The sequence below is a fragment of the Vanacampus margaritifer genome, chromosome 16 (assembly GCF_051991255.1).
Source record: "Vanacampus margaritifer isolate UIUO_Vmar chromosome 16, RoL_Vmar_1.0, whole genome shotgun sequence".
Lineage (NCBI taxonomy): Eukaryota > Metazoa > Chordata > Actinopteri > Syngnathiformes > Syngnathidae > Vanacampus > Vanacampus margaritifer.
In genome coordinates, this window is record NC_135447.1 from 10,308,830 (window position 1) to 10,322,442 (window position 13,613).

Sequence of the window (13,613 nt, forward strand, 5' to 3'; positions counted from 1 at the left end):
ATTATATTACCCCAAAAAACTGATGTTGATGTGATAGAATATATATTTTTTGCTTATTATTGAATTTAATATTAAAATGAAAGATTTCTACACAGTCCCTCTAAAAAAAAACAACGGATGTACTGTATGCTATCACTAACGCTGTCTGGTGCATTTGCAAGTAAAAGTCCTTGTTTTAATAGGATTTCATTCCCTTTCAATTGGAAAGTTAACACCAGGTTTTCTGAATGTAAATCCGATCTTGTTAACATTATTACCCACCCGCACAATCAATCAAGGACGTTGTAAATTGAATGCCTTTCCAACACAGTATACAATGAATGCACCTCCTGAATCTACGTACTCCATTAGAGTATATTAGTACAAGCACAAAGCAGAACTGGCGACAGAGAAAGAGGCAGATTATGCTAATGAGAGCTACAGACTGTACAAGCAAATTGCAGTGAAGTCTAGAGAAGTTTCTTAACGTGTTCCCAAGCCTTTGAGTGTTATTTCAAGAGAGCGGTGTTGCTTTCCTGGCAAGAATCCCCCTTCATTTTCATGGGCAATGTTTTCTCACATAGAGGTCAAATCACAACGAGTGGTACGGTATGTGGGATGTATGGAAAATCTCTCACCTTGTATCACTTCATGATGACTTTGAATCTGTCACAAATGTGACTGCTGCTGCATTCGAGCCCGCCATCTCCAAATGCTCCAGGCTTTTTCTGCCATCTGCTGCAAAAGATGAAAACTGCAATGTCAAATTAAATCATGGAGTATAACACGGATACGCTATTAAAATGCAGGATTCATGTGAGTGCTGGAAATATGACATTTAGAAATTAACGTTGTATTTTAAAGTGCAAAAAAAAAGCATTATTTGCTGTTCACGTGAATGATTTCTCCCCGCCAATCAGCAAAAATGATAAATAAGTGAAGCACTCTATAATGAAATATGTATTGAAAATACACGATTGGAGGGTAGCACAGTGGCTGAAGAGTTGTGTTCTGCCCCCGCACCCGCAGACGCCACGGTGGTGAGCTACGACGGCAGCATGTACCTGAAGGTGATGCTTCAGAGGACGCTGCACACGGAGGCCGAGGACGTGTCCCTGCGTTTCATGTCCCAGAGGGCCTTTGGGCTGCTGGTGGCCACCACGTCCCAGCAGTCAGCCGACACCCTGCGCGTGGAGCTGGACGCGGGCCGAGTCAAGCTGACGGTCAACTTGGGTAATGCCGCATCAGCAGATACGCCAGCAGATAATATGTCGGCTGACCTTTTTGCAGGGAGAGTCACTGAGCCGGTGATCTCTTGATATTCGTCTGCTCTCACTCTGTCCCATATCATCCTTGTACTGTATAACTACAGTTGCTTTAAAAGAGATGCACGTCCCTTGTTTGTTTTTTGTTTCTACTTTATATTTACTTAAAATGAAGTGAAATAAAGCAGATTCAAATCAAGTTACACTTAAACAGAGATCGGAGATTATAACTTCCAGTTTTCACATCTTATCTGTATGTTTATCTTGAAATTTAATCTTAGAAGATGACCTTTTCTGCTTGATGGTCTATGCTTGAATCATTAAATCCAGATTCGGATTACTTTATTGATTTCTAAAAGGGCAATTCCCCCCTTCACAACCCATCCACGAAACATGAAAACGGGGAGACATAACAGGAAGCCTGGCGGGTCACCAAAGATCAACCTGGCAACTGGCAACTACTGGCAGTAGAGTGTTCTGATTGGATGGCTAGAAAGCGCTTTTAGACGATGCCATGACATCATCAGTGCCTTGTTTATTTTATGTCCATAGGATTAGGGTTAAGTGAGTTTTACAAAAACACTAAACAAAAACACAAAAAAAATAAACACTATATTTATGTTTTATTTAATTATTATTATTATTATTATTATTATTTATTGCCCTGTTGTCAATTGACTGCTAACCAGTCCTGGGTGTACCTCGCCTGTTGCCCAAATATATTTTTAAAATGTAAAAATTCTTAAAATGAGTATCATTTATTGTCTCAGCGTTGCTAAATCAAAACGAAAGGGAGAAAAATCAGTTTTAGTGTAAAGAGTTGACTCACACAATTACTAGATTGACACTTGTCTTTATGGCGCAATGCTAGATGAAGACAAATATGATGTGTCAGAAAAGTTCTTTTTCAAAGGCAAACTATGAGTTTTCCCTTTCAATGTGGGCCGGACAATGACGTTTAAGTACACAATAAGAGGGGAGAGTTGTGGCAGGGCAACTGGTGGCCGCTTCGCCATCTGAGCATCTGACAGTTCCTTGCCGAGAAGAAGACCGCCTTGCTTTCCTGACCTGGCTTTGATTTTTTTTTTTTCGAGAGATGACAGTGACAAAATAGCTGTAGAAGGTTCCAGAAGAACTCATCCAGGAGTGCAACCAAAGGGAAAACCTGTTGGTTGAATTTGATATGTACCCTTTGTGACGCCATTCCTGGAACTTTTCTGACACTCATCATATATTAAGTATGAGCTATTCCTTCAAAGTCACTATAAATAATGTAACATATCAACTTGGGGAGCATGTTGAGAGTTACGAGGAAAGGATGTTATTATAGTTAATTGTTCAACACAAGGGATTGTTGCCTTTTTAAGCAACTGTGGTCTTCTCTCTTTCTGTCTGTCTCCTCCTCTCTCAGTTCATGCAGTGGTCAGGTCCCGCCTGACCGGCTGTCTCTCAGCTCTTTCAGCCCTTCAATGGCTTGTCTGCAGTTCAAGGAGAAGGCAGTCAGAGACCACATTCATCACAATGTTCGCACATAACACTTGAAACCGCACATGTGGACATTTGACAACACAGCCCCTCCCTTGGCCTGTCGAGTTTAAAGTCCCTTCACTGAGCTCGGTGTGTCACACAAAGAATAGATACACACACTGTGGTCTCCGGCTTTCTGCATCCACTGCTCTGTGATGGTTGACAGTTCGAGAGCACTCCTCAGCCACGTGATGTAACATAGTCATGCGCTCCGGCTGCATTGGCTTAATTATTCACAGCATGCAAAAATTAGTGAGTGGGTCTATTTCCAACCCACTGCTGAGTGACTTATATGTCTTATTTAGAAGACATAAAGTGCTTCTAGGCTTTGGCAAATGCTATCTGACTTGGTTTTTTTTTGTTTGTTTGCTTGCTTTCTTACAAGTTCATCGTGGCTGTAGGTTGTGCAAATCGCCTCTTTCCTCTGCAGTTAATGTGCAAAATGCATCTCAACCAGCAGGAGACATCTCAGCTAACTGGAGTGACAGAGTGAATCAAGGAGGAGCTTGTTCTGCCTGATAAAAAAAAAACAAAAACTAAGACCATGAACTTATTTGCTCCCAAAAACATATAAAAACGTTCTATTTTATATATTACCATGGTCCCAAAGATGTATTAATACATTTTTTATGCTAGAGCATACAGAAGGCTTAAACTGAAGAGAATGCTTAAAGCAAAGGCACTTATTACAAAAACGGCCAGCAGGTGGCAGCAGAGTATAAGAGATCAACCAGGGTCATGTTGCGAAAAGCTATTTTGCCCACTGTTTTAAACACATTTGTGAATAATGATTAAACTTAGCTATGTTCTAATGCTAGTTTCTGAAAAACAGAAACAGACAGAAAAAACAATTCTTGATGAAAGAAGAGACTGTAGTCCTTCTTTTGGTAGGTCGATGTTATATAGCAAATAGAACACAATATTCTGTGGGCCTTGCAAAATCAGTCAAAATCCAGTAAAACAGCCGGGAGCGAAGGGGGTTGCTTCAGTGAAAATGGCAGGGAGTAGTCAATGAGTTAATGTAGGCAATATCAATTTTGACACATACCTTTGAAATGCACTAGAACACTCTGTAAATAACAACATTCTAATTCCCCGGCCACAAACATTAGCTACAGCTGCACAAGATCTGCCTTATACATTAAATTGTGTTCGCCAAGATGCACACTTGATAAACTGCAGCACAACCAAAGCAAGCATCGTCATGGTAACTGCAATTCACTCGCCAATGCCGAATGTAAGACAGCCGCTCAATCAACAACGGCCCAACTTCTTTTTTTTTTTCTTTCTTTTTTTTCACGGTGACTAAAGATCTCATCGATCGACTCCATTCTATGGCCGGCACACGGCGAGATGTTTCCTTTCACTCACTGTTCCTTCTCTTAATGCCATTTGCACGGCGGGGAGGAAAGTGGCGCTTTAGACTCTCGAGGCTGTCCCCGGATGGTGGGCTCTGAGAAGCACTGACGTGTCTGCAGAATGTACCTTGAAGGATGTGAAATATTCTCTCCCCTTCTTTTATTTCTTCTTTTAATCTCACCATCTCACTCTCTCTCCCACCAGATTGTATCAGGATAGACTGTAATCCCAGTAAGTGTCTCCTACCATTATCTACTGTATTGTGATTGAAAACAAAACATGCACTTTGATGTATTCATATGGCTCACTACTCATATAAAGCCAGCATTATTGTGTCCAGCAGTATATTGTGCTCACGATCGGGTTTATTGTATATACGAGGTAGGCAGGTACACTTGCACAGAAACAAGTTTTTACAAAATCTCATAATTATTGATTGATATTAAAGAATCTGTTTATTACGGCTCTTAGTGTGTGAGTGTACCTAATGATTTGGCTGTTTCTGAGGTTGTTGCATTGCTCTAAAATTAGGTGGGGGGAAAAATTAACAGTATTTGCCTCAAAGATTACCAAAGTAAATATAACATGCATTATTTAAATGGTGATTTTATTTATTAAAGAAAAAAAAACATGCATGGCAGGTTAATTGAACACTCCAAATTGTCCCTAGGTGTGATTGTGAATGTGGTTGTTCGTCTCTGTGTGCCCTGCGATTGGCTGGCAACCAGTTCAGGGTGTACCCCGCCTACTGCCCGAAGCCAGCTGGGATAGGCTCCAGCACCCCCGTGACCCTTGTGAGGAAAAGCGGCCAAGAAAATGGATGGATGGATGGATGGATGTGTTACATACGCCAGATGCAACAGCACACATACTTTTTAAATAGTCCATTGAATACAGAATTCTCCTCAAAGTATTTGGAAGAATTTATATTATTTTTTTCCCTATATTTTCTCCCTATTGTGAATACGGGCTCTCAAAGCTCTAGGAATGGCTTTGTACCCTTTCCAAACTGATTTTTTTTTTTCATCTGTTCTTGAATTTCTGTGATTCATTGTATTTTGTTGCATCTTTTTGAGATCTTTTGGCAGACTTCATTTGAACCAAAACCTCTATTTAAGTGATTTCTTTATTGAAACAATTACAGTAATTCATCATTTAACAAGGAGGGAATGACTTCCCCCTACCTGCGCCAGGCAACTTTGAATAGTTTTTTTTTCTCCCTTAATAAATGAAACAGTCAATCAAAAACTGCATTTTATGTTTACTTGGGTGCTGTTATTCATTTATTTGATGATTTTAGACATTAAAGTGGGGGCGCCATGCAAAAAAATAGGACTTTGTAAATGAGCCAAATACCTTTTTACGGCACTGTATATTGCTCATTTGGCTCTTCATTGCAGTTAAACAGCACTGTCGTCAAATATAGCCACATTTGGCACTTGACGCAGTCCTGTGACTAATTAGTTCTCCATTACTGATGTCTGCTGATAATAGCTGCAGTAAACAGCATTTATCTTTAGTGAGAAAACAGCCCTACTCATCCGCGGTTAAGACATGCAGCCATGTCACTAATCCCACTTGAGCAATTGAGCAGAGATTATTTTTGCTCTGGTTCGTCTGCTATCCAATCGATAGATGAGTATGAGACAAAATTATCAGGGCCATCAGGAAGAAAGATAGCAGTGCTTGCTTTCTGCCAATTGGTACCCTTTAGAGTGAGTGTTTTTTTTTTTGTGTAAGACGGTCTATTTATAGCGGCTTAAATCATGATATGTCGTTGAATACTATTATGCAAATCCAAATGAATCAGTTTTTGAATCTAACCAGTCACTCTGCATCGCCAGAAACTCATTATCCTGCTTTAATGCAAGATGATGCCAAAAATGTCGGCCTGTTTCATCACAAGTATTATTTTTTAAAGACAATGTGATGTGCGGGGGGGTTATGGGAGGGCTACAGAATCTGTTCAACTGATGAGAAAATAATGACAAAAATAATTCCATTAATCATAATCTTTTATGGATGAAATTATGCACTTAATGAACATTGATTTACAGCTCAAACACTTTAATTTGACTGTCTAGACAACAACTTAAAAAATAAAAAATAAAGCAAGGCCATGTGGTATTGACCATGGATGAATTCTGATAAAAGTCATCATAATACCTAAGTTCTAGCTTTTAGATATTACCCAGCCCTTGTGTTACGTTTACTCTCCAATTTTCTTAATAACATTTGTATTGATGTATTGCGCATTTTGCTGAATGCAACACACAAACAGAACCCCCATTGCAAATATGTAAATAGGCTCAAATTGTTGCCTACATGGCAGTAGCTTTATAGTATTCATGTCATACGTGATAGTTGTCTCCTCCCTCAAATCAAAAGCTTGTTGTAGTACCAAAGCTAACCTGTAGGAGGCGACGTGGTGCCAACAGGGCATTTAAACTTACCAAAACTAAAAAGAAGAAAAAACACAAGAAGCTAGGCTAGGCTACTTTATTGTCGTTTCACATAACAATAACAGAGTTTGTGGCTCGGCCGCATTCGATATTGACCTACATAAGAATTTTTATAAACAATTTATGAACAGGTTTAACATTTTGATGATTGGCCCTGACAGGAAAAATCACTATTAATTAACACATCTCACACCACAATATAATCAGGAAGGTTATTTTATTTTTATTTTTTTAAAGAGATTTTGACAAATTGGAGCTTTGCTGACTTTAATTTAAAGGGAGGTAAAATGACAAAATTGGCGTAAAAAGTATTCCAAATAAATCATCACTGATGGGACAAACCGAAAGTCACAGTAAGTTGGTTATGTGTATATCCAAAGAACAAGCAAAGTAAGACTTAAAATTGTGAAAATAATACTCAATAAGATGAAATCTCTGTGGAGATTGTTAAATTCTTAATTGCACAACCTCAAGGTTACGGGATTTTAGTGATTACGTTAAATTGCTGGGTAGTTTTGCATTCATACATATATATATATAAATAATTCTGTCTCATGTTGATCTATTGATCTAATGTGAATGTGAGTCTAGTGTGAGTCAGCGTTAAGGTTCTAAACAATGCCCTATTGGATCATATCCAGGTAAGTTGTTTGTTTGTGTGTATATGTAATGAAGTGAAGAAAGAAGAAAAGTGTGGTCAAAAACAATTCCCCAATACTGTGTTTAGTTTTGGTTTATGAAAGGGTGGTTTTCTTCTGACGCCTCCACCAATTACATGCTCCTCTGCTCCAGCAGGTGGCAGTGTACCAACATGTAGAGGAAAAAAATGTGGATGTCTCTGATTTCTCATTGCATGTGGGCCACTGCAATTTATCACCAAATGAGCTTATTAACGCTGCAGATGTATTGATGGATGGCTGTCTCGTGGAAGAATTTGATGAGGGGTGGAAATTAGAGGCAAATGTAAATCGTGCAATTAGCTGCTTAAATTATTTAGCTGATATCATTTAGAATGAATTATAGTTTACACCAACTTGATTACAGAATGAAGATTTCACATCACTTAGGTAGGGTCTAGTCTGTTTAATGTTTTTGTAGAGGGATTGGGGGGCAAGGTCCATCTGACAAATCTTCACTAGCCAACCACTGCTGGAGCCATCTAGGCATTATTAACAGATCAGAATCAGAGGGTTGGTTGTACTAAATTATATAATCGGCATACTTTGATTCTTATATGCGTGCCGTTTTTAAAGTCTCAGCGCCTTCTTATAGTTGACCTAAAAAAAATACATACTATCTTGGAAGTCATCTTTTCTTTTCTTTTTTAATCCGATTTGGATGTAAGTGCGGATCAAAACGGATGCGATTTCTGCACAAAAAAGGAGTCAAAAAGTGTTAAAAATCAAATGTTTACAAACACAAATCATACCATTTACACTGTGAATGTTTTAGTATTTGTGTAGCACATTATTCCGCCGTGTACTTGGTTTTCAAACATTAGAGACAATCCATCAAATATAGAGAGGAGCAGGCTTTAATGCCATTGATCCATGCACAGTCGATGTTGTTCAGGGTGGGGGTGATGCATGTGCAGCGTTGTAAAGATAAAACGATACGCACTACGTGCGGCAATGGCCTGAAATCTCCCCGGTCACGCTTTTGTCTCCCTGGGGATGAATGGACAAGGTGTGCGGAAACCGCTTGATGTTTTGCCATTTATTGTCCTCTGTGCGTCCCCGGTAATTGTGCACCCAGTGCTCAATTAGAGAGACAAACCCCTCAAGGCGCAGTCAAGCTTAGGCATGGCCAATTAGTTTCCCAAGCGATGTCAGAACTCCTTTGAACTGGCGTGTCGGCCTGTTGCGCAGCCACTGATTCAGGATGACGGTGCTGCAGTGGCAAGCTTCTGCGCCGTGACCTATTTTGAAAGCGGCTAGTAAACCATAGCAAAGGCTTGGCTTTACTTGCACATATTCATATGCGGGCTATGCTCTTTAGAGGTTTTGTCTGAAAAAACACTGACCTTGATAAACCGTAACAAAACAAGACAGATTAGGTTTGTTTCTTAGTCTTTGTTAGTGAAACAGTTAGTCCTGGTTTAAGCAGGTTTCACACATTACACATTTTAACATCATACTGGATTAAAACACAAAAACTAAAACGTGAGTGGCTCCACAGTCCACACATGATGAAGAATGACAAATTCACATTAAAAAAACAACAACAACATACGACAAATCTTATTCGGCGACTGGGAGGGTTCGTACGACAACAGAAAGGACAGATTCTTTAAATCTAATATACATATATAGTTCAAGAAAAAGTCGACAATCAAAATAATACCTCTCATCTTTGTGCTCGGGCTCGTCAGAAGTAAAATAATAAGTTTGTTATCATTTTCCTTCACACCTTTGAATATAAGTACACATTATTGCTTGTGAGAGTGATATGTGAATGAATGCACGCCACCTGAGTGGCATTGTTCACTTTGAGAGGATCGTCTGATGAGAGGGGACACCGGGCTCGTTCGGCGTAATTGTCACTTGACGCTCTCCACCTCTTAGGCAAAGGACCCGAGGTACTCCTGCTGGGCGACAAGCTGAATGACAATGAATGGCACGCGGTGAAGGTGGCGCGCCGGGGGAAGCATTTGCAGCTCTCTGTGGACAATGTCACCGCAGAAGGTAATTTCTGGTGATGGAAAGAATGGTTCACGTCACACTAAACACGCATCATCGTCTTGTTTAGGCCTCATGAGTGGCGCTCACACCCGCTTGGAGTTAAACAACATCGAGACGGGCATCATGACCGAGCGTCGGTTCACCTCGGTGATCCCTTCCAACTTCATCGGCCACCTGCAGGCCCTCTCCTTCAATGGGATGCTCTACCTAGACCAGTGCAAGAACGGAGACATCTCCTACTGCGAGCTGAACGCACGATTCGGCATGAGGCACATCGTGGCCAATCCTGTCACCTTCCTGACGCCGGCCAGCTACTTGGCTTTCTCCACTTTGCAAGCCTACGCCTCTATGCACCTGTTCTTCCAGTTTAAGACCACCAGCCCTGACGGTCTCATACTGTACAACTCTGGAGATGGGAGTGACTTCATTGTGGTGGAGCTGGTCAAAGGGTGAGTTTGCAGTATATTGAAGGCTTTAAGCGAACTATTAGGGCAGAGGTCTGGGGGGGCTTTTCCCTATCAAGTTTGAGCCTTCACCTTGAAACAGTCACAAGCGTCTGGTCACCTAAGTGGCGGAAACGGACGACAATGGAGGTGGCGGCGCTGATCCATTTTGCGATTCAAAAATAGGAAAGTAGAGTTTCCTACTGGCAAACATCGCACAAACGTTCTCCAGGAAGCAATTAGTCCATCTGAAGTCCCACTTGGCACGATAGCTTGCTCCTTCAGAGACAAATAAAGGCTTGGAACACTTCAGTGGCAGTTTTCAGGTGGCTGCGTTTTTTTTTTGTGTTTTTTTCCTGCTAGCCACTTGCTATGTGCAAATCACTGACATCAAATACTATTCAAAGACTTAGCAAATATTTCATGATAGCATTTAACTAAAGACAGGCCAGGTAGATAAATACAAAATATAATAAAATAGTATGCTCATTTAATCAAATAATCTAAGTACATAGCAGATGACAAGGAATGGCTGCAAATAAATGTCGGTATCATCCTACAGGTTCATACATTACGTCTTTGACTTGGGAAATGGCCCATCACTGATGAAGGGAAACTCGGACAAGCCGCTCAATGACAACCAGTGGCACAACGTGGTCATCTCCCGTGACAACAACAACGTGCACACGCTCAAGATTGATGTCCGCACCGTCACCCAGCACGCCAACGGAGCTCGCAACTTGGATTTGAAAGGTGAATTATTTCAATATTGAGTACAATGTATGAATATTATTTTCCCAAGATATTTAACTAATGTACTCCCAAAAAAGTATAAATACGTTCTATTTTAAATATTACCATGGTCCCCAAAACTTATTTATATGTTTTTATGTTTTGGTTTTTATGCTAGAGCATACAGAAGGCTTTGATAGAGCCTCTGAACTAAAGAGAACGCTTGAAGCAATGGTAGTTATTACAAAAAAGGCCAGCAGGTGGCAGCAGTGTATAAGCGATCAATCAGGGCCATGTTGCAAAAAAGCTCTTTTCCCAAAAGAAAAACAAAAAAAAAACAGATTTGTGAACAATGATGAAATTTGGCTATATTCTAATGCTAATTGCTGTAGAATATACTTTTTTTTCCTGATGAAAGTGGACACTCTAATCTTTCTTCTGGTAGGTTTTTATAGTAATAGAACACAGTATTCTGTGGGCTTTGCAAATCCAAAAATGGCTGCCAGTGAATGAGTTAAAGTGGAAGTCAACCTTAAACATTTTTTGACAGTAATATGTTATGTGACCTCACTAGTCTAAACATGACTTTATGATTAATATTACATTTGTGGAATATGAGTTATGAAGCTAAATCCAGCCGTTTTTATCCATCTCACGGGGCGGCCATTTTGCCACTTGCTGTTGACTGAAGATGACATCACAGTTGCTCAGGGCTGAGGCAACGACCAATCACATTTCTTGACATGTTGTCAAGAAATGTTTTTTGGGTTGACTTCCCCTTCAAACAGTATCGTCTTGATAACACGCTGATTTCTACGTTACAGGGGAGCTGTACATCGGAGGTGTCGGCAAGAGCATGTACAGCAGTCTGCCTCGACTAATAGCATCCCGCGAAGGTTACAAGGGATGCCTGGCATCGGTGGACTTGAACGGAAGACTCCCCGATCTGCTGGCAGACGCCCTTCAGAAGGTGGGCGAGGTGGATCACGGCTGCGGAGGTGAGGCGTGACAATGAAAAAAAAACTGTGAATCCCAACTGTGCTCAATGTCCATTTTCCCCATTTTAGTTGGGTCGGCTCCCATTGTCTAAACCAAGCATTGAATGTGTCATCATCGTACAGGTCCCAGCACAACCTGCACAGAGGACTCGTGCCACCACCAGGGAGTGTGTCTGCAGCTCTGGGAGGGCTTCTCCTGTGACTGCACCATGACAACCTACGGGGGGCCGTTCTGCAGTGACCGTAAGTCAGATTTTTGCTTCGCTGGTGGGAGGAAATCCCGCTCTGATTTATCAACACAGGTTGCCATTACAAAACACTAAAGAGAGAGATTTCTTTATAACGCATTGAAATGATTTCACAATGAGTCACCACAGACGTCTGCATAGATTACCTAAGATGTTCCCCCTCACAAAGCCCACAGCGGGTGTCATGGCCGCCTAGTACTAAAACGCTCGTGTAGTCTTTGTGACAACGGCTGTTTTGGGAAATGTGTGTTTTGTGTTGAATTGTCAATTAATTACATAAGGAGATAAGAGGACCATATTGTGTGTATCCCTGTTGAATGTTTTGTTTAATTAATTGGATTTTGTATATTCCCCCCCTCCCTTGTGTTTTTAATCATTTATGTCATTTGGAGTAAACTAATTGAATCTAATTATTGCCTGACAAGTTGCTTTGGTAAGTGATTTATTCAAAATGTTAAGATTAATAGACATTTATTTAATAATGAATCTCCAAACTTAAAAAATTCTGATTACAGCATTTGATGCTTGTTGGATTTGAAAATTGCATTTTTTTTTTTTTTACCCCAATGTGCAAAGCCAGTGAAAAGTATATTTGTAACATTAAGACGACGATCCAAAGTATTCATACAAGGTGTTTTTGGATTGCAAAATGTATCTTCCTTGGCACAAACTTTTATGCATAGGATAGGAATAATTTAGAAGTTTAAAGGCGTAGTCCCTTCAGTAGAAGAGAAGAAAATGTGCTGTAATCACTGAGGGGGCTTGGATGTTGGTTATTTACATACCATATGTATCTGTATTTACAGAAAATGGTCGCATTAAAATTATACAGGCTGCAAACATATAGTGGCACAGCTTCATTTGAGATTTATAAAAAGCCAAGACACATAATAGAACTGCTTAAATGAAGGGTTGCGAAGTGGCAGCTTTTTGTGGGGGATAAGGATGGACCTATTCAAATTTGGATTGCTATTAATGTGGAATTTACTAGAAATGAGGGGCTGATATGTAAATGTACAAACAAATTAATAGTCATTCATTCCCATGTCCTGTATAGTATGCATCCTTACTAATCTAAGTTTGCAGCCGATAATATTATAAGTTTGGTGTAAACGGCAGCAAACCCAGAAAACTCAAAGCAGCTGGTCAAAAGACATGAGGTGACCGTTTAAAATAGTTTGAGGTCAAAATGCTTAAAACACAATAGGAAAAGTGCCACTGATGTACACCAGAGAATGGAAGAAAATTGCTGGATAAATTGTTCATGTGGCATGTGAAAGTAGGGAAAATTGCAGTCTTTGTATGTATAAAAAAAAAGAAGGAAAAAAAGACTATTTAGACAATGGTGGACTGTGAGTCGCTTTCTCTCTCTCTCTCTCTCTCTCTCTCTCTCTCTCTCTCTCTCTCTCTCTCTATCTATCCATAAAAATGAACTGCTCTGTCTCCATGACTTTCCAGTGAAACCAAAACAAAGATAAAAAAAAAAAAACATATTCTTCTTCTGTAATGTCCTATTGGCTCCTGCAGGTGCATTTATTTTGAAAAATGTCTTAAAAATTGGCAAAGATGATGTAGCAGTAGTTTATATATCAACGGTTCCTCCCCAAATCCTACGAAATGCATCCCAAATAAGATAAAAGATTGACTAACAGTCCAGACATAAAGTACTTTTCATTAAATGTGTCCTTTAAACAACTTGCTCTCTGCCATTTTGTTTGTTTTTTGTTTTTTGGCTCACTCTCCTTTATTGATCCTAACTGAAGATCAATAGCCTGATCTCTCTTTCTTTTATTTTCTTAATCAAGCACTTCCTCATGCTTTCCCCAAAGTACAGTATGCACCTGACTCTGCATTCTTCTTTCCTGAATAATGCTGAACAGTGACGATGACATTTTTTTTTCCAACTAGCAAATAACTAG

At 40.0% G+C, this 13,613-nt stretch overlaps 1 protein-coding gene across 13 annotated transcripts in view; it reads left to right on the forward strand.

The window, feature by feature from the left end:
• nrxn2a (neurexin 2a) overlaps positions 1-13,613 on the forward strand; it is a 145,835-nt gene that overhangs the window by 64,987 nt on the left and 67,235 nt on the right. For 8 of the 13 annotated variants that reach the window (XM_077545934.1, XM_077545924.1, XM_077545932.1 and 5 more), the window contains 7 exons: positions 1,009-1,212; positions 4,335-4,361; positions 9,157-9,276; positions 9,341-9,722; positions 10,279-10,469; positions 11,273-11,446; positions 11,570-11,689. In XM_077545934.1, the coding sequence (XP_077402060.1) occupies positions 1,009-1,212; positions 4,335-4,361; positions 9,157-9,276; positions 9,341-9,722; positions 10,279-10,469; positions 11,273-11,446; positions 11,570-11,689 (1,218 nt within the window). The remainder of the gene's footprint in view (positions 1-1,008; positions 1,213-4,334; positions 4,362-9,156; positions 9,277-9,340; positions 9,723-10,278; positions 10,470-11,272; positions 11,447-11,569; positions 11,690-13,613) is intronic. The other 5 variants (XM_077545926.1, XM_077545929.1, XM_077545935.1 and 2 more) reach the window with 1 other exon arrangement.